At 43.8% G+C, this 25488-nt stretch overlaps 2 protein-coding genes across 12 annotated transcripts in view; one reads left to right on the top strand and one right to left on the bottom strand.

The window, feature by feature from the left end:
- Positions 1–922: 922 nt before the first annotated feature.
- ELMO1 (engulfment and cell motility 1) overlaps positions 923–25488 on the bottom strand; it is a 286288-nt gene continuing 261722 nt past the window's right edge. For all 11 annotated transcript variants that reach the window (XM_083577984.1, XM_083577978.1, XM_083577981.1 and 8 more), the window contains 6 exons: positions 18476–18639; positions 16065–16177; positions 14146–14253; positions 8862–8941; positions 6227–6304; positions 923–2132 (listed from right to left, as the gene is read on the bottom strand). In XM_083577984.1, the coding sequence (XP_083434110.1) occupies positions 1932–2132; positions 6227–6304; positions 8862–8941; positions 14146–14253; positions 16065–16177; positions 18476–18639 (744 nt within the window). In that variant the 3' untranslated portion in view covers positions 923–1931. The remainder of the gene's footprint in view (positions 2133–6226; positions 6305–8861; positions 8942–14145; positions 14254–16064; positions 16178–18475; positions 18640–25488) is intronic.
- On the top strand, positions 13053–13586 carry LOC310745565 (small ribosomal subunit protein eS24-like). Its single transcript, XM_083578380.1, has one exon. It carries the CDS (start codon positions 13069–13071, stop codon positions 13438–13440), a length of 372 nt encoding a protein of 123 aa, XP_083434506.1. The 5' UTR covers positions 13053–13068; the 3' UTR covers positions 13441–13586.

Genomic DNA, 25488 nt, shown 5'->3' with positions numbered 1-25488 from the left:
CTCTCACACACACACGCCTCACAACAGCTTACAATACAATCAGTAGAATAATTGAGCAAACAACAGTACAGAACAAAACTGAGAAAACAAAAGGCAGCAACATAATGTACCCGGCAAGAATACTAAAGTAATACATTGGCTCAAAAAAGGGGAAACCAAAGTAACACAGAACAGACCCAACAGGGAGGTGTTAGATGCCATGGAAATGGAATTATATTCAGCAAAATCCCCTTTAGGATATTCCCAGGCCATTTCTCAACTCACCTTTATGCTTGGGCATAGCTGAATGACTCCTTTTCTCAGGTGACAATGAGAGCCTTTCCCCAAGTCTTATTGCTGTGTTCATCCTCCCTTCCCAGCATGCTGCAGTTTCAATGAAACTCCCTAACCCTCTGCAACAATTGGGCTTTTAAGAAAGCCTCCCACTGGTGACAATGGGAGCTTCCTCCCAAAGTCTAATTGTGCCAATGGGGGAAGACAGAAGGTAGTGGCAGAGACAGAAATGGAGTGACTCAGGGGTCCCCCCCCCCTCGAGAAATCACTATTGAGGGAATACTGCCTTTTCACATTAAAAAAAGGTTCCTCAGCCTTGGTTTACTTTCATATGTTGTCTATAGCTATAGACCTGCTAGCCCCACATGGGGCATCTGGTTTGCTTGGCTGGATTACGTAGGTTCCTCTGTGTGGGGCTGGCAGGTACATGGTCCACTTTTGAGGTCTGGATGTCCTGATGGTCCCTTTCCAGCTCAATTATTCTACAGCTAACAGTCGTGGAGACTATAGCTATTTCTTTCAAGCCAGCTGTAACAGCAGGATGCTTTTCTACCCAACTCACACTTGTCCTGGCTTCCATCCATAAGGAGTAGAATAGTCAGAAATGAGAATGTACAAGAATCTTAGAAGAAAGACAGAAATCCAAGAATCAGCACAAGTCCAATTTTATTCAACAGCAATTCTGATGGGAATGTTGGTGCATATTTCATCTCCAAGGGCAAATGTTCCAGGTACCAAACGGAAATTAACACACAGGTAATTTTTGAAAAAGTACACACAATACTATTTTGTTCTTAATTAAATATATATTTGGCAAAAACAATTGTTCTGATGTTTTGTACAAAACCAAATCCCTTGGAAATCACATGTCTATACGGAAACCTGAATACATTGCACTTTTCGGTATCTATGGCGTCTGCCGCATTTGCACACAAAATAACCACAATCCCGCTCAGGACAAAAGACCCCCACCTTTTTGTGATATATAAGTACACAATAGGGACACAGAACAGCAAGTGGCTTCGTTGAAAGTGTGGAAATCACGTGAGGGAGATATTAGGTTAGAAATGTTTCCAGCAAAGACCTGTAGACTCATCGTCTTAAGAAACAGTTACGTGATGTAGCATAAATGGGGAGGGTGCTGGTGTTAAGGGACATGACAAATGGTGTAGAAGCTGAAAGCAGTGAATCATCTTCATTTTCATTTTTGGTCAGCTCTTTAGCTGACTCCATGAAAAGAGACCTCTTGCCATCCTCCACTTGCAGAAGACCTTCCACTTCTCTGCTTCCAGTTAAAGCACCTACAACGCTGGCTGTAGTCTGGGGGTTGTGCGTTTTGTCCTTTTGTTTGGAATGTGTATCCCAGCATTTCAGAAAACAAGGAAGTTCCTCTGGGTTCGCCTTTCAGGTTGGAATGTTCACCAGATCTTGCCCAGTGGTGAGGAGAAGTTAATGCAAAGCAGTGTTTTTCATTAGCAGCGGGGAGGACGGTGCCAAAGGGAAGGGTAGAAAGCAAGAGGAAATAAATGTTTTGCACCCCCCCCCCAAAAAAATGAAGTCCAATGTGCATATATTGTTCTCTTCTTTAGAAAAACCAAACAACTCTCCAGTTATAGCACTTCCAGTTTAAATTGCAAGTCTCAGCCGTGTGAGTAGCTTTAGTTACAGTCATATACAAAGTCATAGTTGCTGGGTTCCTTTGGAATGGGAGGTGGAGCATCTGGGATCTGTATGTTTTCCAGATCCAGGAGGCGCAGCTTTATCTCCATACTGAGCAGAGTGTCCAAGTCATTACGTGTCAGTTCACTCATCATATCCTTTCCAAGAAGGGCATTTAGGCCATCTGTCCACACACAGTACTAGAAGGGAAGGGGGGAGAAAGGGAAGGAAGAGCTGCGTTATTCTGCCTTGCATAAGTGCATCAGTCTGCAAAAGCATGCCATATTCATTGCAGTCGGAATGGATAAATAAACAGCAGAAGCTCTGTGTTGCAAACATTTCGGCAGTCTGGGCCTATAAGAGAAAGGTTGATGACGATGATGACAATGATAATTATTACTAATTACTTATACCATTGCCATCTGACTGGGTTGCCCCAAGAAGTGAAGTTACAGGAAACCAGGCAGAGGGCCTTCTCAGTAGTAGGGCCTGCCTTGTGGAATACCCTCCCATCAAATGTTAAGGAGGTAAACAACTACACAACTTTCTTTATTATTAATTACTTATACCATTGCCATCTGACTGGGTTGCCCCAGCCACACTGGGTAGCTTCCAACATAATAAAAACACAGAAAAACATAAGAAACTTCCCAATACAAGGCTGCCTTCAGGTGTCTTCAGAAAGTTGTGTAGTTGTTTACCTCCTTGACATATGATGGGAGGGCATTCCACAAGGCAGGCACTACTACTGAGAAGGCCCTCTGCCTGGTTTCCTATAACTTCACTTCTTGCAGTGAGGGAACTGCCAGAAGGCCCTCGGAGCTGGACCTCCATGTCTGAGACATTCAGGTATACAGGGCCACAACCGTTTCGGGTTTTAAAGTTCCTGACCAACGAACTGAATTGTGCTCAGAAACATACTGGGAGCCAATGTAGATCTTTTAGGGCCAGTGTTATAGGGTCCTGGCAGCCACTCCCAGTCATCAGTCTGGCAGCTACATTCTGGATTGGTTGTGGTTTCTGAGTTGCCTTCAAAGGCAGTGCCACATAGAGCGCATTGCAGTAGTCCAAGCATGTCCCACTCTGTCGAAACAGTGCGCAGGCAAGGTCTTGGCTGGGGTACCAGATACAGCTGGAAGACAGCTGCCCTGGACATAGAATTGACCTGTGCCTCCATGGACAGCAGTTTGTCCAAAATGCCTCCCAGGCTGCACACCTGGTCCTTCAGGGGCACAGTTATCTCATTCAGGACCAGGGAGTCCCTCACCACCCCCTGCCCCCCCAAACAGTACTTCTGTCATGTCAGGATTCAGCCTCAATCCATTAGGCACAATCCATCCTCCAACCATCTCCAGACACTAACACAAGGACGTTCACCTCCCTCACTGGGTCCAATTTAAGCAAGAGCTGGGTATCATTGGCATATGGATGAACACCCAGACCAAACCCCCTGATGATCTCTCCCATTGGCTTCAGTTAGATGTAAAAAACCATGGGGGAGAGGACGGAACCCTGAGGCACCCCACAAGTGAGAGCCCAGGGGTCTGAACACTCATCCCCCAACACCACCTAAGATAAAAATACTATCTTAGGTTATTATGCAGCTGCCAAGTTACTTTTCTCAGGGCAGCTTCAGATGTTACACCAAAGTAGGGAAGAAGGTAGAGGTGACTTGTGTTTCTAGGGTAAATGTCTAAGACAGCACCTCACACATTTCAGCTGTGGCATAGATGCATGTGAACTCTATTTCTATCTGGAGCTCATACATCATTCTCAATATGGGGAAAATGTGTCACTTGCCATCAAAGACATGACTGTGGAAGATCCACAACTGGGAAACGTACAAAGTTCTCAATGGATCAGAACGACAGTGAAATAATTATGGGGATGTTAAGTCACCCCCTGAGACTAACTTCTTGTAGGGAAGATGCAAAAAACCCTCTGCATGCAACCTCTGGCAAGGAAGACATGCTGTGGTCTAACCATCCCACGCTGGCCACTTCACTTCCTTTCTTTTGTGGAAAAATTGACTTGACATATATCATCATCATCATCATCATGAGCCTTTTTTCTGATTGCAGAACTAGCTTTAATTTTGGATTCACTCGTTCATCAAAATAAATCTGGGGCAACTAACCTTTGAGGGCTCATCATATTCAAGCAGAAGCCTGATATGCTACTTCATTAAAAAAAAAAAGGTAAAGGACCCCTGCCCGTTAAGTAGAGTCGTGAATGACTCTCGGGTTGCAGCGCTCATCTCTCTTTATTGGCTGAGGGAGCCGGAGTTTGCAGACAGTTTTTCCGGGCCATGTGGCCAGCATGACTAACCCGCTTCTGGAGAAACCAGAGCAGCGTATGGAAACGCCGTTTACCTTCCCACCGGAGCGGTACCTATTTATCTACTTGCACTTTGACGTGCTTTTAAACTGCTAGGTTGGCAGGAGCTCACCCCGTTGCGGGAATTCGAACCGCGACCTTCCGAGAGTGAAAACCGGATCAAAACCGGCGCACTGTTTCTTCATTGGGGTGTGTGTGTGTGTGTATTTATCCATCCATATTATGAAAAATGCTGAACGCAAATGGAAAGTAGATGCAAAACCGTATAATTAGTACTACAGTGGTACCTCGGGTTAAGTACTTAATTCGTTCCGGAGGTCCGTTCTTAACCTGAAACTGTTCTTAACCTGAAGCACCACTTTAGCTAATGGGGCCTCCTGGTGCCGCCGCGCCACCACCACGCGATTTCTGTTCTCATCCTGAAGCAAAGTTCTTAACCCGAGGTCCTATTTCTGAGTTACTGGAGTCTGTAACCTGAAGCGTATGTAACCTGAAAAGTATTTAACCCGAGGTACCACTGTACATGATACCAATATAAAGTCTGTAGATTATGTGATTGGCTCTATTTTGGGAATTGTGAGGTCTTGCATTGCCCTGAGCGTTTTAAGAATCAGAATTACGTCAGTGTCGCTGGACATTTAAAAGCTACACTCTGGATGCTGGCTTCAGCTGTGAATACGAAACAAACGTTTCTCCTCCTTTAAAAATAATAATGGAAAACTGCAGCATCACCCTGAAGCTGACAGTTCCAGATAAACATGGGCTAAACAACTGTTTTAAATCCGCAGCAGTCCTAGGGGATTTCATGAACAACCATCAAATCCTATTCCATCAGCCACTCAAATTTCTTACTAAAAACCGTTTATGCAACTGTGAACAAAAGTGCTTGAATGGAGCTGTCTAAAAATAAAGATTTCAATCACACTGGCCTGTGTCCTAGTTTACAAGTGGAAAATTAAATGAGCCATAGCAGTGTTTTTATCATATAAAGGATTCTCTTAGATTCCATGCCGAAAGATGAATTTTAAATTTAGCTGACCGTGTGTTACAAAATAAGGCTGAGCTTAAAAATAGCTAGAGCTCACTGTGTGCAGCACCAGGCTGTGTGGGGGGTGAAAAAATTGTTATATGAACATGACAAGGGACGAAAGAGGACAAAGCCAAACAGAATGTGCTCTATACACATTATTTTAGAAGAAATCGTCCACACTGTAGTTAAAGAAGAGTTCTTGAAAGTCTTTGGCTGGAATTCACTGTAAATAGCACGGGGGGTGGGGAGTCAAATAAAAAGAGGTGCTTTGGGTGAAGGATTGTGGAATCACCTCAACAAAGAATAGCCCAATAAAGGAGGAAGTCCTCTTTGATTTTGCCTCTGCACTTCCCTGAACGTGGCTTCCACTGTTATATTTATGTTTTCTAAGAAGAGGATCTCAAAAAGTGCTATATCAAACAAAACAGCAGTTCAAACTTGACCAGGTACTACACTGTTTCTTCTCTTTCTTCAAGTCTGGGACCAAACTGAGGAATGGAAGTAATAAATCAGGACATTTGGTGGCAGCCAAGATGGTAAGTGAGGCTGGACAGGAGCAGAGCATGTTGGGGAGAGAAGGTGAGCCCTCAATCTCTTCGCCACCTGCCTTTAGGAAGGTAGACTGTGGCTGGTTTGCGCAAATCACGGTTTAGTGTGAATGCGCAGGCTGCCAGAGAGAAGCTCACAGCTGCTTTGTGGACCTTTCTGAAACAGTTTTGCTTGGAACAAGTTTGTCTTAGCACATACAAGGATTAGCTATAACCAAAGTACCCATGATCAGCTAAAGAGCATATCTGTGGAAAAACTACAACATAGTCTTAGCTGGTTCTTCCGGAATTCTTGAAACTGTTCAGTGCTGACCAAAGTAATTCAACAACAATCCCTCTTTTTCTTTTTAATACACAAATAGAATCACCCACAATTTACCTCATGCTTGTCAGGAGCAATGAAATTTAGCTGTCCATTGGAATCGTACAAGATGGAGAAAGCGAGCTCAAGCACCTCCTGAAAAGAGACAATGAAATATTTACCTGAAAAGGGGCCTAATATGAGTTTAACAAGTTTCCTAGGCTTGGTTCACACACTGTGATAAGTCATAGTGTAACCAGTAATGGTTCTTTTAGGTGGACAGAGCAGCCTGGCTGGACAAGGCTGGGGTGGCACAGGGTGTCAGCAAGGTTCAACGCACCGGCAGAACCCATCAGGTGCTCCCCCCAGTGCACCCATTAACCACTGACCTCACCACCCTCCTTAAGATGCCCTTCCCCAATAAGATGAAGCAACACTGGTGTAAAGGCGTCTGTCTTTGCATGGCAAATTATTGAGCACAGCACCATGAGATTGAGAAGCAGGAAGACTTGGGCTTGGGAGAACCTCACCCCCACCTGGGTGTGAGGAGGCAACTGGATGGACAGGTAACTCACAAATTACGACAGGTAACTGCCGTACCAAGCAGTTGGTCCCTTACCTTTCTCGCCCTGATCTGGCCACAGTGATCCATGCAATGGTTACCTCCAAGCTTGATTACTGTACAGTGGTACCTCTGGATATGAACGGGATCCATTCTGGAGCCCCATTCGCATCCTGAAGTAAACGTATGCGCGTGTCGCGTTTTGCCGCTTCCGTGCATGCGTGTGACGTCATTTTGAGCGTCTGCGCATGTGGCAAAACCGGGAAGTAACGCATTCCGTTACTTTCAGATCGCCACAGAGCACAACCCAAAAATACTTAACTTGAACCTACTTCAACCCGAGGTATGACTGTAATTCGCTCTATGCAGGGCTGCCCTTAAAGCTGACTCAGAAACTCCAGCGGGTGCAGAATGTCGCGGCGAGGCTCCTTACGGGGTCCTCATCACAGGATCACATTAATCCAGTGCTTTACCAGCTGCACTGGCTCCCGGTGGAGTACAGGGTCAGGTTTAAGGTGCTGGTTTTGACATTTAAAGCCCCACCTATGTTTTCAGTTGCAGGATAGAATTATTATTATTATTATTATTATTATTATTATTATTATTATTATTATTTGAACCTGTAGTCAAGATTCCCTTGGACATCTTTGATTTAAAGGCTTATTAAAGCAATACCAGGGTTGCTTATTGTTCTGTGGGTTGTTTCGTTTTGTTTTTTTGCACACAACGTATTCAGATAATACAAGAAAATAAGGAAAATGACATTTACAGTGGGACCACTTAGAATTAAAGCCAATTTCGAAGACCGGCAGACAGAAAAACGAGTGAATTAGATTGTGTCCCATCAAGCTATTCCAGATAGCCTTGACATTGAGTACCCAAACAGCATTGCACTTATTTATTGCTAAGCGATCCCTCTGGAAGGATGGAAGTGTATGCTGGCAAAGGGAGAGATGATGAAACCACCGGTAAGGACATTCTGCCAAATCTATTCTTTGCTTGCGGCAGCAGCATTCTGTCACTTCTGCTCTGCCAATGCATAAACACCAGAGCAGTTGCTATGCATAATGAAGGGCAGAAGGATGAAAATATCCTTTGGAAGTTCTAATCTGCTGTGAAACTTGGGGGAATGTGAACCCAAGTACTTTGCACAAAGAAAGAAGAGCCTGTCGCTCCATCCAGACACCTCTTTCCAGGGCAACCTGAAACTGGAACGGCTCCTCCATTCACACCCGTGGAGGGAACCAGCTCCCCTACATACCCAAGGTGCTTCTAGACATGGGTTTATTGTGCAATCCCAGAAGCTTGCGCACACAGCTTTTATGCAGGGCTCACACTATGTCGTCATCATCAAAATGCCAGCCCTTATTTTTGTTACATCTGGGTTTTCCTTCTCCCCATCACCTAGAAGGGAAACCCTCCCATTTGCCCATTGGGAAAGCTGCTTTTGACAGCGTGCTTCCAGTGTACAGTGGTACCTCTGGTTACGTACTTAATTCGTTCCTGAGGTCCGTTCTTAACCTGAAACTGCTCTTAACCTGAAGCACCACTTTAGCTAATGGAGCCTCCCGCTGCTGCCACGCCGCCGGAGCACAAATTCTGTTCTCATCCTGAAGCAAAGTTCTTAACCTGAGGTACTATTTCTGGGTTAGCGGAGTCTGTAACCCGAAGCGTCTGTAACCTGAGGTACCACTGTATATCTGTGTGGATGCCCAGAATAGGAAAACATGGGGGGGAGAGAGTGTCTCCCAGAGCAGCGTTCTCTTGACAATTCCAGTTTAGCATCCAGGGCACTTAAAACACCGTCTGTCCAGGAACTGTCTCACAGCTATGGAATTGCATTCCTTCTGGGGGCTTGTTAAAAGCTGAGCTTCAGGGACTGCTATATGGCTCTTCCATTTCACTTGGCTTAAATTGGGCATTCATAGAATGGTTTTAATAATACTGTGTTTTCTACTTATGTAAAGATGTTATTCTGTTGGATTCATAAGTATAGCTACCTGCTTCAAACCCCTGTCATGGAACAAGTTAAAAATAAAAACCTCAAAACGAATTTCACAAATTCTCTGAAGTAGAATTAACAAATGTGCTATTCTGTCAAATGCAGAGTTTTCTAACGAAGAAGTCATTGCATTTTATTCAAAATGATACCTTGTTTTGTTTTGCTCCTTTCTCCTTCATGTGGGGGCAGTCCTTCCCTGTCACAACTGCTTTTATGTCTGCCACGGGCACTGTAGCAAAAGAAAAAGAGGGGGTGAGAGAGATATTCCAAGGTGTGAAAAAACTGTGGCATGAAACAAGAGGCAAGACAAAAGCGCTATGTCAGAAGTGACATCCCTTCTACCATCTTCCAGCATCCGATGTGAGAAAGGAGCCAGGAAGATGAGATTGTATTTATTCAATTTATGTATCATTTCACATAAAACAAATCCCGAAGCGGTTTACAAGGATAACATATGACAGACAACTTTTTAAAAAAACACACATTAAAATGAAGTTATTTATGAAGGGCAAGCTTTTTCCAGACAATGAAATGCTGATTTCTGAGGTCAAGTCATGGCTTCTGATGCAACCTGCCCACTTCTACGGACGAGGTCTCCACAGCTGAATAAAGTGCTGGAAGAAGTGTTTGACTCTTGCTGGTAGCTATGTAGAGAAGGAATAATAACTGTGCCCAGTTTCGTTTGTCTCAGTCCACACAAAGTACATCAGGGGAAATCTTTCATGAATGCCCCTTGTATTATTATTATTATTATTATTATTATTATTATTATTATTAGTTATTCGCTTTATCTTGCCCAGGGCTCTTGCTCCCAACTCAGAAAGCTGCTCTTGAAAGATACAATGACTGATGGTATCAAAAGCTGTTGAGAGGTCAAGGAGTGTCAACAGGAGACACTCTCCTCCTGACACAGGCCGCCACACAGGGGAACTAAGGTGCTCTCAGTGCCCAAACCGGACCAAATACCTGCTTGAAATGGATCCAAAAGAATCAGTCTGGGTCCTATTCCCAATAGGAATTCAGTCTAAATGTTACATGTCTACACGCGTGTGTAGTTATGTTGCTTGTCAGAGGTAGTATCCATCTGGTATCTATGAAACGCAACCAACTTGGTCTCTAAGGTGCTACTGGAAGGAATTTTTTTATTTTATTTATTTTAATTTTGTTTCAACCGACCCTCCATCACTGAATCCATTACTGCAGGGAAAAGAGCTGTATTTCCTACTGGAGTAACTTTCAGACCTCACCAGAATCACCCTAGCCAATTCCCACACCCAGAGGCTCCCCCCACTCCCCATCCACATGCAAGATGTTTGTGTGTGGGCTGCATGAGTTCAGAGGATGGTGGTTTAATACACTTTGCAAAGGCTTGCAGTGGCACAACTCCCATGTCTAGGCTTGTACTGAAGCCCTCACACAAGCAGGCAACAAATAAGCGTGCTCAAATGAATTAAGTCAGAGAAACAACATTCATAGCTTCAAATGCAAGCCAATTTTAGGCAAAATATGACAACAACCACCACAACCACAACAACCACCTGCCTATGTGTTTCGCAGACTGATGTGGAAAAGCTGTGGCAAACTCCTTTGCAATCTATAAATTTTATTTGGAAAGGCTTCATATGGCGCAAGGTAAGCATCTATCCCCTCTTCTGTTTGAGCAAGACTCAGCAGAGACATATTTTATTTTGTCAGTTCTCTATCCAGGCAACAAGCTGTTATATCTTGCTTGAAATGACAAAGGTTAAAGGTATTATTAATGGCATTTCTTTGTATAGTAGCCTTCAGCACACAAAACTTATTCATGGGGCCTTAAAGTCAAGACTTGTCTTTTCAAATCTCCCGTCTTCTCTGTTTTCCTTTCTGCAAACTTCCCCCCCTTTCTGCATTCTTTCATGACAGAAGACGCTCTCCTAATAAAGAGTACCCACACCTAAGGCCAGACACGTTGCTGTTTGTCCAGAAAAGTGGCCTGTGAAAACACCAGGGGCACAACTCACTGAACAGCTCCACCATACAGAGCTTCCGGAAGAACAAAGACTAGAGAATTGCCTTCTTAGCTATGGAACGGAGTTCTGTATGCATTAAATAAAGAACAATTCTAATTAAAGGAACAAATCCCTCTTGACCACTAGGGCCAAAGCTGCTTCTGCATGGGACATCTAGCAAACTTAATGCCCTTAAAAATACATAATAATGAACAACCCAGAAAAGATTCTACTACTATGGGCTGGGTCCCTGCTCATCCCACTCACCAACCCTCCTGCCAGCGCCCCCACACCAGCCCCACAGAGCTCCCAACCCCATTTCCAAAGCCATGTCTCTTCTGTTGCTGCTTTATATTTGCTTTCACCATCACCTTGATGTCCAAACCTCACCCCCCTCCTTTTGTGCATCCCCCTGCCCACAAATCACCTATGGGAGCCTCCAGCATCTTCCTCCTCCCCCCCATTGCAACTACCAAGCATCCTTGTCACCTATGAAGCCACCATTCTCTCCTGTTCTGCAGAACCCTTCATGCCCCTGCTTTCATCTTCAACCCCATTCCCATGCCTCCTAATCCTTTCTTTTACGCAATCTCCGTTTTCACCTCCACCGCCTTTCCCCATCCACTTTTTTTCTCCTTGCTTTCTTAAACTTTCCCTTGCGCACAGATCACCTCCATTCCCATGCCTCCTCCTCTGTCCTGTTCTGCAGTCCCCTTTGCACGCACACTTCACACTGAGCTACGTTTACTGTATTTTTAAGATGAAGAGAAGCCGGTCAGTTAGCTTGCTCAGCTAGTGACTGCTAAATTCAGTTGATGTGTGCTGCACATCTATGCTAATCTCTTCTAAATTACAGCACTGAATCTGGAACGTCAGTCACACTGAAGATAATGCAGGATACCGAGAGTGAAACACAAGATTGTAGGAAGGTAACCATGTAAGAAGGTAACCGTGGCGCTGGGGCGCGGGTGGCGCTGTGGGTTAAACCACAGAGCCTAGGACTTGCCGATCAGAAGGTCAGTGGTTCGAATCCCTGTGACGGGGTGAGCTCTCATTGCTCAGCCCCTGCTCCTGCCACCCTAGCAGTTCGAAAGAACGTCAAAGTGCAAGTAGATAAATAGGTACCGCTCCAGCGGGAAGGTAAACGCCGTTTCCGTGTGCTGCTCTGGTTCGCCAGAAGCGGCTTAGTCATGCTGGCCACATCACCTGGAAGCTGTACACTGGCTCCCTCGGCCAATAAAGTGAGATGAGCGCCACAACGCCAGAGTCGGTCACGAGTGGACCTAATGGTCAGGGGTCCCTTTATCTTTACCTTTAACCATGGAATATTTGAGGGCTTTGCATCTTTTATCTCTCTCACACAAGGCAGCTGAGAGGTTTAAAACTGGCAATTGCTTTCCTTTTAGTGTGTTTCCCTTCTCACTGTACTCAAACAATGCCATATATATGTACAACTCCTTCAGTCAAGCTGGTGCCAACTATTATTCTAGCTTTCCCTTGGACCACATCAGTGAGGCCAAGAGGGGGGTCTTGTCGCCTGGGCAGCTCAGGACCTCCATACACACTGCCCAGGCTTGCACCCCAAGGAGGCCACTTTGGTGCTGCTAATGTAGCAGCTTGTCTTCTCCCCCAGAGGCACACTCCACTGTCTCTTGAGACAGACAGGTGCCAACAATAAGAGAGGTGGCTTCCATGGAACCTCACCCTTTATGGGCAGAAGTCCTCTTTTGGATTGACGATAGCTCTACCTAGAAGTGGAATGTCAGTAGCAATCTGGCTAGGCATTTCAAATTTTTTCAGCATGGACCTACATTAGCACAGCATGCTTTCACAGTTAATAGAAGTCTGGGCTGGATGAGTGAGTTCAGCTATCAAAGACACATTTCAAAGTTATTCAAGACTGACTGCCTCATCATCATCTTTCATTCCACTCTAGCATTCGGTATCATTTCTCTGAGCACAAGGAGAAGCAGGCAGCTCCTCTCGGCGCCAGAGCCTTAGTGAAGTGATAAGAAACCTTGTCCTAGATTCTGATGAAGGATTGCAATAAAAAGCCTGGAACAGCCGTGAGGCCAATCTGTGAAGCAATGAAAATAAGCGAGTCTGACTATAAACTGGTGCTGTTAAGACACTCTGCTGAGGTCCTTATCTCTGTATCTTTCAGCCAACTGGTGTGAAGGAAAGCCCAGGCATTTTCCTCAGGGGACAAACACATTTCAAGCTTATTACCTCTGACATTTGTATAGTCACTGGATGTTCTGTTTGAGTGTTTTTTAAATAACCCCTCCCCAACAAGTAGTGCTTAGAACTGCATGCTAGAGTTTAGCTATCAGAGAACAATCAAATTCTGTTTTTAAAAATACTAATTATGGGAGACGCCGCCAAGATGAACGACATGGTCACCATCCGAACAATGAAGTTCATGACCAACAGGCTGCTTCAGCGTAAGCAAATGGTGATAGATGTTCTTCGTCCTGGGAAGGCCACTGTTCCCAGAACTGAAATCCATGAAAAGTTGGCCAATATGTACAAGACGACCCCAGATGTCATTTTCGTCTTTGGCTTAAGGACTCATTTTGGAGGTGGGAAGACAACAGGTTTTGGCATGATCTATGATTCCCTTGACTATGCAAAGAAAAATGAATCAAAGCACAGACTAGCCAGGCATGGTTTGTATGAAAAGAAACAGACTTCTAGGAAACAGCGTAAACAGAATGAAGAAAGTCAGAGGAAAAGCTAAAGCAAACATTGGGGCTGGCAAGAAGTAAGCTAGCAGTGGATTTTAAGAGAAATTAAGTTATCCTGGCAGAAAATATATGGAGATTATACTGTTGTGTTGCATTCCGGTCAAACAAATTCTGTGAAAACTCAAAAAAATAAATAAAATACTAATTATTGGAGAAAAACCCCTGCTTGTGGAAGAGAAAAATATAAAGTACAGCACAACTTTATAATAGCATTTATACGCTGCTTTCAGCGTTCAATACAGGGATTGCAAATAAATTGTTTTGTCTTCATTTTAAAGAGGACTACCCCTAATATTTAACGCAGAAGAACAGGAAGTGTGGCTTTCTTCATCCCTTCCTTGTTTGGTGCTTCCTCCTATTGTTCAAAGCTGCCATGAGACAACTTCTTGGCTAATGAACCTGATGAAACAGGCCCAGCCTGTAGTAAGAGGGCTGAGAGAAGTCCCTAAAGGAAGGATTCTAATTAGAAGCTAGCAGAGGAGAAGGAATTAAGTGCTGCAACATTCAAAAACTGTCGAGCTGAAAAAGGGTTTGGTTTTAGGGGAGAAAGCAAAAAAGATCTAAGGATCCAATCACCTGCCAAACCCTTCTCAGCCCTTTCCTCCTCTCCATTTGCCCATCTTACATCTTCTCATTTTACATCACAAAGCAATGAAAAAGGAAACAAACACAGGAGTTGCAACATTTCAATTACTTACACTTATCCTGCAATGAATCATGTGGAACTTCTCCCTGGGGACTCTCCTCCAAATCTCCATAATGTAGGACTTTGTGGTTTGGTGAAAGGCGACAATACCAAAATTTATCTGATGAAATAAAATGCCGGTAAGGATCGTTAATCTGTATTGCAGCAAACCAGAGAATGTAATCCAGAAATAAAACACACGACTGCAGCATTGCCAACCAATATCTAGAGGGACCTTCTCCACCCCCAACTGTGATTCTTAGGTCTCTGTTTTGCACTGCAAGCTTTTATTAAGATGCCACATGAATTTGCATCTCTTGCCAGCTTCATCTTCTCCCTCTATAATTGTTCTTAAAAGGGTTTGTCAAGAGTTGCTTCCGGTAATAGTATTTGTTGGCAGGTTCAGGCCGCCACAGTCATGAGTTTACGAGGTCAATGCCAGACAATTCCCTCCTAACAGGGCTCTTTACCCAAAGCACCACTATTTAATAAACATATAAATGTTCATTTAATGTTTATGCTTATATAAATGTTTATTATAGAAGTATGTTCCTACATTGCAGGGGGTTGGACTAGATGACCCTTAGGATCCCTTCCAACTCTACAATTCTATGATTCTAAGTGGATTTTTTTTAAGGCAGTTTGCTCCTAGCCAGCTAAAACAAGATCAAACAACAGTGATTCCAACTGCACAGGCTGCCTGATGGTTTGAATAAAGCAAACCTATTCCCCAGAGAAAAAGGTTGGATATTTTTGGGTGTTTCCCTTTGGCTCTGATAACCAGAGCAAAACAAATAAGATATCCAGTAACATAACTTTACCTCTTATTTATCTTAAGAGTATTTTTAGATTGTTTTGGTTCCCACTGCTTGTGGCAACTTGATTTGCTAAGATTTTTTTTACTATGCTGCGTATTTTGTCAAGCATCCATAACACTTGGAATATATGATGCGTGATAAAACCCCCAGAATATGGCTATGTGAAAATGGCCCTCATGTGATTAGCACAAGAAAGAGGAAACACTTATTCATAAGTGGGCAGATGTGCCAGAAATCTAAGGAGGCTTTTATGTCAGGCAGACTGAGTGGCAGTTTCCTTGGTTTCAGAATAAGCAGAAAATGTGCACATGATCTTAATGGATTGTGACACTGAAGGCAGACGGTGAGAAAGGGTGAAATAATTCTAGGCAGAATGACAGAAGGATCTAAACCGGGACTTAATACCTGCCCCAAATTCCTGTAAAGAAACACACCAGACCATCTCAACAGAAATATTTGCTTTAAGTAATCATGCCTTATGTAGTTTTAAGCTAAGACACTTTTAACAGTATGGGCTTGGGCTTTTTTTTAGAATTAATTGTCTGATAGGGAAGCTTGGGGGCGGGATTGGGCACCTCACATTGGTCTTTAGAAACTGAAAATGGATGCTCAGGATCTGAATCCAAGGAAAACTCCCTGGGGTAGCCCATCCTGACCACATCTTTATCTCACACATGACAACTGCTGTGGGGTGTTTGGGAAAGCAGCCTTGTGGGCCGAATTAGAAGCCCTGCCAGGCCTCAGAAAATCCCCACCAATTTAGAGATATTCAAACCTGTCTTATGATTTCATCATATCGCAGGATTTCCTATTCAATCACGCCATCTTACAGGCTGCCACTTGATGAAACAAACAAATATGGCACTGCCGTCTCTAAAAGGCCTCCCTTTGCATCTGGCATAATATCTAGGTCCAGCCTCAGTGTATCAATGGCTCTCCCCCAATTTTATGCTGCGTTGAACACACACAGAAGTGACGTTTTAAAGGCTAAAAGGCACTCTTTCCATCATGTCTGAAAGCTCCCTAACAAAACAATAAAGGTTATTTTTATAGTGGTCAATAAAAACAAAGGAGCAAAGGAGAAAGAGGCAGGAAAAAGAAATCTGGTTAGTACCTTGCCGCCGCCGACTGTTGAGTTTCCTAAAACAGGTTCCCTCAACAAGACGATTAAGACGCTGCTGCTTGATCAACTCTAAAATTTCGGGCTGAATCTTCTCTTTGAGCTCCCTGGGAAGGAGTGGGGGGGGGGGGAGAGAACACAAGCAAACAGACACAGACTTAGTCACATCTAACTAGAAAAACTCACACTACACACAAATACTTCCCATGCAGGTTTTGAGTCTTAACTGGAGTTCTCACTCTGCAATACATTTCCACTTTGGGCAATCCTTTCTCCTGCTCATGCTTTAGCTTAAGCCTCCTCTGCAATGCTACCAGCTGTTTGCAAGATGAGGAGGCTGTTTCAACTCAGCAATCAATTGGCAAACCAGGTACAACATGCACTTCTTTATTCTTTACAGTCAAATGTCCCAAACTACTATGGACCCCTGGTCCTTGAGAAGCTGTATATATTCTGTTTCACTTGTGGCGTTGGAGCTTTGCTCCAAACATAGCATATTTAGGGATGTGTTGTGTCATGTGCCCAGCAATGAGGGGGACTGGGCCTTTGGTGTGAACACTAGGACTTCTTCCAGCAGCACTGCACCAGACAGACAGACAGACAGACACACACACACACACACACACACACACACAAACGCCAATGGAGGTATAACTCCCTGCTCCCCACCCCCAAATCTCCAAGGGGGATGAAGCCGTCTTTTGCCATTTGAGAAACCAGCTCTCTTTACACTCCCGAAACCAGAACCACACAAGCAGTGAAGTTGCTCATTTGTTCTGTTAAGGAAACGGTGGAGAAAACACACCTGCCTAACACTGCAGTTCAATTCATATATTGACTGAAGAAGGTCTATGTTCAAAATGCCTTGGGGAACTTGGATATTATCCTTTCAATAAATCTGCCTCACACCGTTCGTTCTGCCTTCCTTTTGTCTCCTCTCCTGGCATGGATACCAGTGACTTCACCCTCACTTGCATCTCCCTGAGCAGAGAAGGGATTACTGCCTCAAAAGCAAGCAGGGCGGCATGCCTGGAAGTTGGGCTGTCCAGGCTGAGGCCGCCAGGAGTGGCACCTCACTCCTAGAGCTTGTTGCTTTCAATGGGGAGAGTGAAGAAACAGTATTAGCATGAAACGTCTGCTGCTGGTTTGGAACTTCAAGTCCTGGATTCCAAGCAAGGAAGGTTGATTGTTTCCTGGCTTTGCTTTCCCCACAATGGAGACAGATAAGCAGCACATGCATTCTTGGCCACAAGCAGTGCCAGAACTCTGGCAGATGCCTGTTTCTCTGTGCAGGCATCTCAATGGGGATTCTGCACGGACTACGATCTGCCTGCTTTTGAATAAGCTCTGGGGTGCTAGGTTCTACCATAATATCGCACTGAATAACTATTATCTTTGGATCAAACTCATTCAGCCAATAAGCTGGAGTAAGTAATCTTACAGTGCATTGAGAATTCACATTATACATCCTCAAAAACTGTGTCAATGTCTCCCGAGTCTTTAAAAATCAGCTGGGTATGAAGACCTGCAGGCAGAAAATGCAAGCATTTTTCAAGCATTTAAAGCTGATTTTACATTCTGTCACAGGATGCATCGTTGGGATGGCGCGACCGGTTAGTTTACAGTTGTGCTCAGCTCCCCTTAAGAAGGAAAAGGAAGATTAAGTTTCAAAATAAACTTGACTGTTAGTCAAAAAATGCTGTTGCATAATGGATAAGGCCCACCAGCTCCATTTTGTTTTACTGCTAAAAATGGGCTGAGATCTGCCATGATGAAGTGGCAAGTGTGTCGCTCTAGTGAAAATGTGAAATGGGCCCAAGAGAGGCCTAAAAAACAAGTTGACAATCTGCCTCCAGGTCCAAGAGCACAAAGTGATGCAAAAGGAATACCAATTAATATCCATTAACATAGGCATACAGGAGCTCCTTTAGATAACCGCCCCCCCCCAGCACCAGACAGTAAAGAAATTCAGTCTGCTTTTGTGGGGTCCTGGTGACTTTGTGCTTCCGCTCCAGGCTTCATTTTGCCTGGTTCACTGATGGTGACATTTTCTTTTCGGCAAGGAACTGGGCAAGAAAGGAAAATTCATAGAGGAGGGGGAAAGCACACACGCACACAAAGGGTGAAAATGTCAAAGCATCATTTGCTGCAAATAAACTACTCTGAGCCCTACAGGGATTAGAAGAATCCACTTTAGGTGAATGCAAAGAGGCATGTTTTTATTTCTGCAGATGGAAGCAAGCGCATTCCATGCTGATGTGACTGCCCTGCTTTGAAATGCTGCCCCTGAACAGTTTTATTACAGAGCAATTCCTGAAGGGTTCATAAATGTCATTCACATTTGTTAGACCTCCCAAACAGGAGGTGGGGAGGGGGAAGCAAGACTTCTACAGGAGAACACCTACAAAATTGGGCGAGATTGGAAATCTTCTTGGTTCATCCTCTCAGACTGGCGAATTTTCAGTATTTCTGCGTAGCTTAGGTTTTGAAGTTTGCTTTTGAATTGATCCAGAGAACTAGGCTTCGTGGTCAGTGCTCTCATTATTTGCTCCTTCACCACTTGCATTACCTGTGGATGAAAACAAAAGGGTCTCTGTGAGTAGCCTCCTCGGGTATTCGTAGCACTTACCAAAAAGGATCTGTTCCTCAAAACGCTGAAATGCTATAATTCTGCTGTATTAGAAGAGGCCACCCCCAGTCTTACCTCCCCGCAGCAGGAGGTAAAAGACACTGATAATCTACAATATGAGCCAATTACTTTGGTAGGTGCCTTTCCTGTGGTTCATTAGTATGCATTTTTAAACCAGAAAACAGCATGGAGGAAAGAGTTAAATCAAACCTCCTCTCCTGGTCTCATAGTCCTAAGTCAAATGCAGACCTCCCAGCACCACACTGACATGCAAAACACTTGATGGAGATTCTACACATGGAGTTACCACTTTAAATCTGGGTTAGCTCTGAATCCAACAAGGGAAGTGAATCAATGAATTTCAACTTATTTTCTGTCTGGTTCTGAAGATACCAATTTAACTTCCCCTTGTTTTGCTCCCCAAAAAAGGATAAAGCTCCCTTTTTACTGCAGGAAATGAGGAAGAAGCTGCTTTCTAATGTTTTCATACCTCCAGTCTTGGGCAAAACTCTTATTCTCCTCCTTCTAAGGGCTATAGCAGCAGCATAAGCCATTTCCCACCCCAAGCAAATCGGACTTCTCATTTATAGCTCTATCCCACACAGACTGGATTTAAGCACAGTAGACGTTTTCCCATTATTTTGCTCAGCTCTGCTGGTCTTATCAGCAGTCGCCATGGATGAACATATGCCTTCTCTAGCGCCCCCAGCCCCACTGAAATTAAACCGGAAAGCAGCATTCAGTTGCAGTCAACATTTCAACACGTGCTTGGCTGCAGGGTGCCCACAACTGTTTTTTTTTTTAACAGATATTTATTAGAGTTTTACAACACATAAAGAAAACAAACAAATCCACACAAAAAACCAAAAAATACATACTTAATAAAAAAGGGGAAAAAAGGATCCACTTTTAAATTTCAAGGTTCTATAACCCTCTTTCCTGACCTCCTCACATCTCCCTTTTTTGTATTCCTCTTTATTCCGTCAAGTTCAGCAAATTCTAACCCTCTTTCATATCTCATTTATAATTGTATACTCCCACTTGTTATATCTCTAATTTCCCCTCTTTTTTAAATCCTTTTTTTCATACCTCTTTTAACTATATCCCAAATGCCGTGTTACCTTTAAATCCCACATCATTTTAACATTCAAACAATTTACTATATTTCTGTAGATAGTCTTTAAACTTTTTCCAGTCCTCTTCCATCAACTCTTCTCCCAGGTCTCAGGGTGCCCACAACTGTTCCACCACTTTTCAAACATGCCATGGGCCAAAAAGGTAACCCCTAGTCTTACTGATTTAAGCATCACCAAAAAGTTGCTCTTTTTCTCAACTGAGATCTAAGCTGCTTTGCAGGAAAACACATCAAAACATAACATTTCACAGGAAGCGGCAGGATGGATACAAGACAAAGATGGATTGTGGCCAATGCCACGTGCATGCACAATAAATGGGAGGGTATACACAGCCTAAGAGTGCCCTGGCACACCTGACCATTTCAGAAACCCACTCCACCAGGCACTATAAAAATAATTTGTAATAATTTCTTGTTTCTACCTCGCCCATCTGGCTGGGCCTCCCAAGCCACTCTGGGTGGCTTTCAACAGAACATTAAAAGCAGAATAAAACTTCAAGCATTAAAAACTTCCCTAAACAGGGCTGCCTTCAGATATCTATTGATGGCAGGGCAGATACTCCTAATGCAGAGCCATCCCTCGACTCATTGCATAAGATACTTGCAGCATAACCTCCCATGCAACAGGGAACTGGTAATGTTATGGGAAGGGAAAAGGCACGCCTTCGTCTGCCAGTGCGGAGGGCAAGTCCTCACACAGCAGAGATCTAAAGAGCTGTCACGGCTCATTTCATTGCACTTTGCTCACTACACCTCAGGCCCCAGCAGTGCAAGGTGTGCAGGAAATTTGTTAACCAAATGGTGCTTATAGCTGTACCATGAACACTAGCCTTGTCTGTCGTTTAGTCTTTTGCTCCCTTGTGTCAGTGCAAAAGAAAAGGGCAGGAGCAAAGTCAGATGCAGGTTGCTTGGCTTAGCACAGAAAAGGAAAACCTGAAGTTACTCTTCAGTGAGCCCCATTTGGGGCTTCATTCTTCCCTTGTCTTCAGCTGCCCCCCCGCCCAATAGTCTTAATTTGGCTGTGTCCTCTTATGCATGCTGGGGTTAATTCGCCTCTAATCAATCATGGTTTGGGTCTGGAGCTGAACAAAAGCAGGCATGCAAAACCCATTTATTAACTGTTGCATATTTGAAATGTAGAGCTTTCAAAAACAAGAGCAAAATCAAGAGAGATTCTGAAAGAGAACCATGAACAATGCAAATTAGAGAAGTGGAATGACAAACAGCAAAGCAAGAGCCAGGCACCTGCATATTAATTATTTAACCAGAAGAAAACTCCAGAGAGATGCAGCTCATTAACATGAAGGGGGGCAGGGGAGAGAGAGAGTCAAAATCACATTATTTTGGCTTGCTCTCAGGCTTGATGAAATTGCATGCCTCAAAGTATTTATCTGCCTGTAACCTCCAACTACTATGTGAGATAAGAATGTATTTTCAAGCACACAAATTTATCACTAAAAAAATTAAGAAAGAAACACGGATGCTCAAGATCAAAGCTAGCTTTTGCCATGGCAGGCTAAGGAAGGACTAGCGACTTGCTCAGCCCCCAGGGGTATCTCACAAATGAATCAAGAGGACGCAGCTTTAAGCATAATTTTTGGAGATTTTCTTCACAAAGATAACCCAAGCTGTGAGGAGATGGAGGGTGCAAAACAAACGGGCTGCTCTTTTTAGAGGGGCTTGCTTGCGTAGGATTAAATCCCCAGTGAACTGGGTCCATGCTAGGAAGTGTGCAAAGTCAGCCGTGACCAGTGTGGCAATGGAGAACCTCAACAACCCTTCTCTTGGGTGACCACTTGTCTTGAGCCACTCCACAACTCATAAGCCATGAGAAGAAGAAGAAGAGAAGAGTTTGGATTTGATATCCCGCTTTATCACTACCCGAAGGAGTCTCAAAGCGGCTAACATTCTCCTTTCCCTTCCTCCCCCACAACAAACACTCTGTGAGGTGAGTGAGGCTGAGAGACTTCAAGAATTGTGACTAGCCCAAGGTCACCCAGCAGCTGCATGTGGAGGAGCGGGGAAGCGAACCCAGTTCACCAGATTACGAGTCCACCGCTCTTAACCACTACACCACACTGAGACAAACCTAGAAGTGCCAGTCGCAGTTCAGGTCCACCCACGGTGAAGTTTCCATTTATTTATGAGACAGAACCACTTTCCTTACAATCCACTGTTTCTTTACAGTGTGCCAAACAATTCATTCTGCTAATTGAAAATGGGAAACTGCTGGGTGCAAGTGGGGCAGCATTCTGGAACATTTATTTATTGGCGCATTTATATCCTGCCCTTCTAGTGTCGGTGCATCCATTCAAGGCAGGCTCATCGTTTGTCTCCCCCGTGGCTTTTGGCTTGCAGTTTGCCCGGAGCAAGGAAAACTTTGAGCCTAGAGTCAGACATGATGTTACGTGAAAACAAGGGCTTAGCTCCAGATAGAGAGGCAGTGGCGTAGCGTGGGGGGTGCAGGGGGGGCCGGCCGCACCGGGCGCAACATCTGGGGGTTAGGGTTAGGGGGCGCAAATCCACGGGTTAGGGGGCGCAAATTACTTGCCTTGCCCCGGGTGCTGACAACCCACGCTACGCCACTGTAGAGAGGTAGCAGAACAACCAGGAGAAGAGAGAAGCGGCCACATGTTTTCCTGAGAATATTTGTGTGTTCTCAGGCATGGTTTGCCTTAGTGGTGTGCATGAACCAGGCTGACTACAAGCTATTTGTGGTGAGCAGCCAAAGATCCTTATTCGTTTAGAAAATAAGTGAGCTGAGATCCATGCTTCTTATTCCAGATTTCTTATTCTTATTTGTATACTACTACGGTGTCCTCAGTAAAGGGCATACATTACATTATGTGGGGTCATGAATGTCTAGAGCAGGATCTATCCTTTAAAGAAGAGAAACCCTTTAAAACAACCGTAAAGCTATCTGCCTGGCAGAAGACTACATTAAGAGCCCATTTCGAGAATGAATTCTGCAATCCCGATTGCTAATTTAGAAGGAAGAGTGCTTCTTATTAACATCCTTGTCAGAGAACTAAAAGCACTGTGATTTCACTCCTTTTTTGGCATTCCTGTCACACTCTAAATAAAACAAAAATTGCAGCATCATTCCAGCACTAATGGCCGGAAACAATAGCGGACGGAAAGGAGTTGAAAAGTGTCCACTGGATTTATTACTACTTTGGATGCGATACTAAAAACATTTAAAATATAAACCCCCAAAGACTCCTGAGAATCCTGGAATAAAATTGTGTTGCTTATTACTTATTTAGGAGCCAAGGCTAGCCAGACCAGATTTTTTTTAGAACTCTCCAGCTGCCACCTTTTTGTTTCTGCTTTTTGGGGGTGATAAGTCTACAGTATCACTGATGAAAGGGATTCGAGTCAAGCCCCGCTTTTCCAGTTAAGACTGATTTGTTCCCGACAACCACTTGGATTAATCTAAAAATTTTTTTTCCTTCCAGTAGCACCTTAAAGACCAACTAAGTTAGTTCTTGGTATGAGCTTTCGTGTGCATGCACACTTCTTCAGATACACTGAAACAGAAGTTGCCAGATCCTTCTATATAGTGAGAAGGTGGGGAGGGGTATTACTCAGAAGGGTGGTGGGAATGGGTGGTTGGCAGATAGCTGAGATGAGCCTGTTGACGGCTCTTAACGACTGCAATAGGTCTTACAGGAAAAAGCAAGGGGTGAGAAGGTGAAAAATGGCTTTGTCGTGTATAATGAGATAAGAATCCAATGTCTTTGTTCAGACCAGGTCTCTCCATGGTTTTAAGTTTGGTAATGAGTTGCAATTCAGCAGCTTCTCTTTCCAGTCTATTTCTGAAATTCCTTTGTAGTAATACAGCTACTTTGAGATCTTGTATAGAATGTCCTGGGAGATTGAAGTGTTCTCCTACTGGTTTCTCTGTCTTGTGATTCTTGATGTCCGATTTATGTCCGTTTATTCTTTGGCGTAAGGTTTGGCCTGTTTGTCCAATATAGAGAGCTGAGGGACACTGTTGGCATTTGATGGCATAGACAATGTTAGACGATGAGCAATTAAATAGTCCCGAGATGGTATGTGTGATGTTGTTGGGGCCAGTAATGGTGTTGTCCGGGTGTATGTGGCAGCAAAGTTGGCATCTGGGTTTATTGCAGGCTCTGGTGCCAGTGTCCGTGTTACGTCTGGTTGTAGTATTATTGTGGGTTAGGAGTTGTTTAAGATTGGGTGGCTGTCTGTAGGCAATGAAAGGTCTTCCTCCCAGAGCTTGAGAAAGAGAACTGTCATTGTCCAGGAGAGGTTGTAGATCTCTGATGATGCGTTGTACTGTTTTGACTTGGGAGCTGTATGTGATGACTAGAGGTGTTCTGTTATTTTCTTTTTTGGGTCTGTCTTGCAGCAAGTTCTCTCTGGGTATCTGTCTGGCTCTGTATATATATAGAAGGATCTGGCAACTTCTGTTTCAGTGTATCTGAAGAAGTGTGCATGCACACGAAAGCTCATACCAAGAACTAACTTAGTTGGTCTTTAAGGTGCTACTGGAAGGAAAAAAAATTTTTTGACTATGGCAGACCAACACGGCTACCTATCTGTAACTGGATTAATCTAGATGCTGACAACCTCTCATAATTGTGATTCATTTCCACACCTGAGCGGGTGGGGAAATCAATAATTTAAAAAGGACAGTATATAGCTCAGTTGTTGTTTTTACATATGAAGTAGCTCTCAGTCCATTTAACACACCGGATGAAATTGGTTCTTGCCAACGAAAACTCGTGCCACAATAAATTAGCCTTTGAAGTTCCCGAGAAACAGATTAACACATTTAATGGAATGTGCATCCTGCAATTGTGTTCAGGGAAGTGAAAGCAGCTAAGACTATTTGACTCATGCCACAAATACAGCACAGAACTTTACATCAAGAACGTTTGACAAAATGGTTATGCACAGTGCACTGTGGGTCTCTTCCAATCAACAAAATGTGCACATGTGCATGTACATAGCAGAACAAAGATCGCAAATGTGCAGATAAAGTAAGCCGAGGCCAGGTGACTAGGCAGGGGGCTCCTGCCATTTGTCTATCCTAACCTCCAACCAACAGTGTTTTCAAGCCACATGCCTCTATGCCAAATTAACTGTGTATCATTTTAATCGCTTTGACCTCATCTCTGCCTTGTCACCTTTTGAAAACTTCCTCCACCAGCACCCTTTATCTCATCCCATTTCTGTTTTCTCCTCATTCTCACTCTCTTATCTCACCCTGCAAGGATTTACTTCTATGCAAAAATAATGAATGCTGTTTCCTAGAAGGAAGATAAGACTTCTTGATATGCTTCTGGTGTGCCTAGTAGGCAAATTAAGTGACAGTCAAACGAGCCGCTCATGAGAGAAAAGTTTTAGCAGGTGATAGAACTAAAAATGATGCTAGAATAGTATTTCTAGACACTTCACTAATATTTGAGCACTGGACTGATAATCAGAATAATTTATCATTTTACATTGACAATTGGGGCTAATCATATTAACTGCAGAGATTAATTGCAAAGTCCATCCCTACCTGAAGTCCATTCCTACCTGTCTTGATCAACAGACCACACCTTTACCACAAAAGCTTGGGTTGCAGTCAAAGGGGAAGGTTTATGTGCAGTTGAGGGAGTTTTGCCTATGAAATAGTC

Source organism: Podarcis filfolensis (assembly GCF_964270895.1).
Source record: "Podarcis filfolensis genome assembly, chromosome: 12".
NCBI lineage: Eukaryota > Metazoa > Chordata > Lepidosauria > Squamata > Lacertidae > Podarcis > Podarcis filfolensis.
This window is presented reverse-complemented; position numbering and strand designations above follow the sequence as displayed.